Raw genomic sequence first — 6,000 nt, 5'->3', positions numbered from 1 at the left:
CCTGGGGTTCGGCTCCTCCCTCTGCGACTGGATCCTGAACTTCCTAACCCACAGACAGCAATCAGTAAGGATAGGCAACAACATCTCCACATCCTCAACACCGGTGCCGCACAAGGCTGTGTCCTCAGCCTCTTGCTATACTCCAAATACACCTGTGACTGTGTGGCCAAATTCTCCTCCAACTCACTTTTCAAGTTTGCTGATGACACCACCATAGTGGGTTGGACCTTAAACAATGACGAGACACAGTACAGGAGATAGAGAATCTGGTGAACTGGTGTGACGACAATAATCTCCCCCTCAACGTCAACAAAATGAAGGAGATAGTCATCAACTTCAGGAAGTGTAGTGGAGGACATGTCCCTGTCTACATCAATGGGGACGAAGTAGAAATGGTCGAGAGCTTCAAGTTTTTAGTCCAGATCACCAACAACCTGTCCCTTATTGCCGACACTATAGTTAAGAAAGCCAACCAATGCCTCTACTTTCTCAGTAGACTAAGGAAATTTTGCTTGTCCACCATGACTTTCACCAATTTTTACAGGTGCACCATAAAAAGCATTCTTTCTGGTTGTATCACAGCTTGGTATGGCTCCTGCTCTGTCCAAGACTGCAACAAACTACAAAGGGTCGTGAATGAAGCCCAGTTCATCACTCAAACCAGCTTCCCACCCACTGACGCTTCCCCACTGCCTTGGAAAAGCAGCCAGCATAATTAAGGACCCACGCACCCTGGACATACTCTCTGCCATCTTCCTCCATTGGGTAAAAGATACAAAAGTCTGAGGACATGTCCCAACCGACTCGAGAACAGCTTCTTCCCTGCTGCCATCAGACTTCTGAATGAACCTAACTTGCATTAAGTTGATCTTTCTCTACACCCTAGCTACGACTGTAACACTACATTCTGCACTCTCTCCTTTCCTTCTCTATGAATGGTATGCTTTGTCTGTATAGTGTGCAAGAAAAAATACTTTTCACTGTATACTAATACACGTGACAATAAATCAACTCAAATCTTAACTGCCCTCTGAAATGGCTGCGAAAGTGGCCTTTAAGAGAAATTAACATGGAGAGACAGTATAATCTAAATGGCACTATTGGGGGAGGGAGGGTGAGAGCTTATTCTCACATCTTTGAAGGGCAAGTTGATGAGGTAATTAAGAAAGCAAATTGGACACTTGTTTTTGTAAATGTGGACACTGATTATAAAATATAGGAAATCATGTTAAGCCTTTACAAATCTCTGCTTAGTCCTCAACTGGACAATTGTGTACAATTCTTCAAGAAGTATGTGAAGGTCCTGAAGAGGGTACGGAAGGGATTCAGCAGGATGATACCATGACTGATGGTTATGTGGAGAATCTTAGAGTAGGGAAGGTTATGGGGAGAGCTCATAAAGGCATTCAAAATCATGAAGTAGCTGTTTCCACATAGATTTAAAGTAAAGAGGAAATGAGGAAAGTTATTCACATTATTCCAATGTTAAGATCTGGAACATGCTGCCTGGAAATGTGTTGGATTCAGATTCCACAGGAAGTTTCAAATGGCAATTGGTCATGGACTTGAAGAGAATGAATTTACAGGATAATGAGGAAAATATTGGAGCGTGGGGCTAAACTGGATAGTTATTTCAAAGAATGAACACATACAATGGACCAAATGATCTTCTTTTCTGGCTCCCATCAGTCAATGTTTCTTAATTAGCTGTTTCTGCTTCTGTTTTGGTGGTGTTGGCATCACATCTCGATTCTGCAATATTTTAAATGAATGAAACAGCAATGGGATAATGACCAGATAACCTTTTTTTTAATGATGATGATTGAGGAACAAGCCATGATGTTGGGGATAACTCCCCTGCCCTTCTTTCAAAGAGTGCCATGGGATCTTTTAAACCCACCCAAAACAAGCAAATGGGATCTTGTTTTCATTTCTCATCCAAAGGTCCACAACTCCGTCAGTGAAAGATTCCCTCCTCATTGCAGCATTGTCTTCAGGCCCCAGAATGGGTTTTGAACCCACAAACCTTATGGTCCACAGACGAGCGTGCTACCAACCAGACCGCAGTTCACATCGGCTAGCAACTCACACCTACAAAGCCACAGCCTGATTGACAGCTGATGTGGCACCGCCCCCTGTCCCACAAATGATGTGGAGTTGCTGGCATTAAAACTGGGGTAGGCACAGTAAGTAGTCTCACAATGCCAGGTTAAAGTCCAACAGGTTTATTTGGTAACACGAGCTTTCAGAACGCTGTCCCTTCATCAGGTATCAAAGAACAAAGAACAATACAGCACAGGAACAGGCCCTTCGGCCCTCCAAGCCTGCACCACTCCCTGGTCCAAACTAGACCATTCTTTTGTATCCCTCCATTCCCACTCCGTTCATATGGCTGTCTAGATGAGTCTTAAACGTTCCCAGTGTGTCCGCCTCCACCACCTTGCCTGGCAGCGCATTCCAGGCCCCCACCATTCTCTGTGTAAAATATGTCCTTCTGATATCTGTGTTAAACCTCCTCCCCTTCACCTTGAACCTATGACCCCTCGTGAACGTCACCACCGACCTGGGGAAAAGCTTCCCACCGTTCACCCTATCTATACCTTTCATAATTTTATACACCTCTATTAAGTCTCCCGTCATCCTCCGTCTTTCCAGGGAGAACAACCCCAGTTTACCCAATCTCTCCTCATAACTAAGCCCCTCTATACCAGGCAACATCCTGGTAAACCTCCTCTGTACTCTCTCCAAAGCCTCCACGTCCTTCTGGTCGTGTGGCGACCAGAACTGGACGCAGTATTCCAAATGCGGCCGAACCAACATTCTATACATCTGCAACATCAGACCCCAACTTTTATACTCTATGCCCCGTCCTATAAAGGCAAGCATGCCATATGCCTTCTTCACCACCTTCTCCACCTGTGACGTCACCTTCAAAGATCTGTGGACTTGCACACCCAGGTCCCTCTGCGTATCTACACCCTTTATGGTTCTGCCATTTATCGTATAGCTCCTTCCTGCATTATTTCTACCAAAATGCATCACTTCGCATTTATCAGGATTGAACTCCATCTGCCATTTCTTTGCCCAAATTTCCAGCCTATCTATATCCTCCTGTAGCCTCTGACAATGCTCCTCACTATCTGCAAGTCCCGATCACTCACCTGATGAGGGAGCAACACTCCGAAAGCTCGTGCTACCCAATAAACCTGTTGGGCTTTAACCTGGTGTGGTGAGACTTCTTACTGAGTCTGGCCCGCAGGCTCGAGACCAGCTGTCCTCGGCCCCGCCCCTCTGCCAATCAGTTCTCTGTTCTCTGGCTGTGATTGGTGAGAGTCTAACGCCCTGCCCCCTGCTCAATGCGGACCGGGTAGGGGGAAGATCGGGGGGTCACTATCCGGCGAAATGAAGGCGGCGGCTGCTTGAGGAGCTAACTGGGCAGACATCACTCCAGGGCGAGGAGGAGCGGCTATCCGGGCGGAAAAATGACACCAAGAGCTGAGGCTGCTGAGTGATTTAAACCCCGAGACCGCTCAGACAAGCCCATCACTGATGGCGAATGTGAAAGTGGCCGTGAGGGTCCGACCTCTCAGCAAGAGGTGAGGCAGGGAGTGGGAGTGGAGGTGGTGAGTGAGAGATAGGGTGGTGAGTGGACAGGGTGAGGGAGGGAGAGAGAGGGAGAGTGGAAGTGAGGGAGAGTGGAAGTGAGGGAGAGTGGAGGCGAGGGCCGAGAAGGGTGACAGGAAAAGCAGAGCGTGTTGAGGGGAGGGGATGGTGGACAAGAGAGAGGGTTGGTGAAAAGGGACATTGGCCTGAATAAAACTCGGTTAGGTGTGGGGTGTGAGTCGGTGGTCCCTCACTGTGCGGGGGGACGGGGGGGGACGGGAGAGAACGGTTTAAAATGTTGATGATAAAGTTGGGATTGTGCATTTCTCGGACTGAGACCTGTCAAAGTGCTGCACTGTCACTGAATTATAAATATGGATCTCTGCGATTTATTGTCTCTCTTTAAAGTTAGTCTTCATAGTTAATCCAGCTCATTCCGATTCGAATTGGTCTCTGACTGGTGGTAGATTCTAATGAACTGACTTTCTATTGTAAGAGAGATTGTATATTCAGACTATTTAGTGAGACCACAACTTCAGTTTGTATTGTTGCTGGGAACGGAAGTTTGGGGTGGGGGGAGGGGGTTTGGTGCGAGGGAGGACAGAACAGACCATCGGCAATAGTCATCTTTTAAAATGTGCTTCCAAATTTGGTTACAACATACATCTGGTTGGCATCTGTCCTGATAATTTAGAGAGGGACAGTTAAATTCTGCGGAGAGCTTGGGTAAATACATAATTTAGCGTTGGTGAGCTAAACATTGCATGGAGTTTTATTGTGCCAAGATCCCGGGAAGAAACACCACTAACGTCGATGTGTAATTTCCTTCGATCAACAGCCAACAAAAATGTAAACTTCTAGAATTTTAGTCATTTTAGTTTTATTTGTATAAAGTTGATTTTTTAAAGCGGAGCAAAGTTTATGCAATATTTTAAAGGACTGTATAAGCTAGATTCCAAATAAGTATTCTTTAGCAAGATTCAACAAATATTTGTGCTCCGACTTCCCCTAGAGTTTGGCACAGTATAAACTCTTCTGGTATTAGAACCAAAAGATTCGTGATCCTGCCATTGAATTGGAGGTCAGGAGAGATTGCTGCTCAGAGATACTCCAGAGAGGTGGTTCAGTGCCCAGATTGTCTTTACCTGAAATAGCAATCTGTGATTTTAAAGGAAGCAGTTTAGCACATACTTTCGAGTTGTAGAAGGGTCAAAAATCCTGTTTGTTAGTTTTGGCAAAAACTAAACTGAGTAAGAGTGACATTCTTCTACCAGTGTCTCCTTTAAGATGGTCGTCTTTGTCCAAGTCATCTGTCCTTGTATCTGCTTCTTTGGCTTGGTGCCACTTGTTCTAATTTCACACAGGAAAAGAGCCTTGAGTTGTTTTATGGTGTTAAAAGCCACTATATAAACATAAGTTGTTTGCTTTCTAATTTGTGTTTTCACTCAAATTAGCAAAACCTTTGGGAACTCTGCCCAAGTTCTTCTGACATTACACTTTGTGTTATTGTGGATTTATTGCGGATTTACTTCAAACTGGCCATTTGTACATCCTGTGTTAACACTGCTTAAAAAGTCATAGAAGGCAAATAATATTTATATTGCTACCACGGGTGACTTTAAAATAATCAGCATGTCACTTCTCGGTGTGCTTCTAGTACTTCAAATACTTATTTACAGTAATCCAAGGAAATGTTTTCTGTCAACCAGAAAAATAGAATACTACAGGTGTTGAAAATCTGAAATAAAAACAGAAGATACTGGAAACACTCCGATCTGGCAGCATCTGTGGAGAGAGAAAAAACAAGAGTTAACATTTCTGGTTAAAGATCTTTCAGTTCTGATGAAAGATCATCAACCTGAAACATTTAACTCTGTATTTGTGCATTTCAGCATTTTTATGTTTTCATTTCAGACAAGTTTGGCTTGTTTGGAAAGTCATAGTCATAGAGAAAGTAATGTGATCTGCAAAAAAAGTATGAAAAAATTGGAATGATGAAAAATTTACCAGTGGCATTCGAGTCTCGTTTCAAATTACATTGAAAATTACATTTTCTACATTGTTATGCAACATTTTTATAATACTTTTAATGCATTAATAAATTATGGTAAATGCTTACTCCTAGTTTTGTAATCATAGAAACATAGAGTCTCTACAGTGCAGAAGGAGGCCATTCAGCCCATCAAGTCTGCACCGACCACAATCCCACCCAGGCCCTATTCCCATAACCCCACATATTTACCCTGCTAATCCCTTGGCGCTAGGGTCAATTTAGCATGGCCAATCAACTTAACCTGCACATCTCTGGACTGTGGGAGGAAACCGGAGCACCCGGAGGAAACCCATGCTGACACGGGGAGCATATGCAAACTCCACCCGAGGCTGGAATTTTTTTTT

The 6,000-nt window shown here is 44.2% G+C and overlaps 1 protein-coding gene across 1 annotated transcript in view; it reads left to right on the top strand.

The window, feature by feature from the left end:
• Nucleotides 1-3,358: 3,358 nt before the first annotated feature.
• stard9 (StAR-related lipid transfer (START) domain containing 9) overlaps nucleotides 3,359-6,000 on the top strand; it is a 324,067-nt gene continuing 321,425 nt past the window's right edge. Inside the window, exon 1 of the mRNA XM_078233633.1 lies at nucleotides 3,359-3,596. Coding sequence (XP_078089759.1) covers nucleotides 3,550-3,596 — 47 coding nt within the window. The 5' untranslated portion in view covers nucleotides 3,359-3,549. The remainder of the gene's footprint in view (nucleotides 3,597-6,000) is intronic.

This window comes from Mustelus asterias, chromosome 18 (genome assembly GCF_964213995.1).
Source record: "Mustelus asterias chromosome 18, sMusAst1.hap1.1, whole genome shotgun sequence".
Taxonomy (NCBI): domain Eukaryota; kingdom Metazoa; phylum Chordata; class Chondrichthyes; order Carcharhiniformes; family Triakidae; genus Mustelus; species Mustelus asterias.
This window is presented reverse-complemented; position numbering and strand designations above follow the sequence as displayed.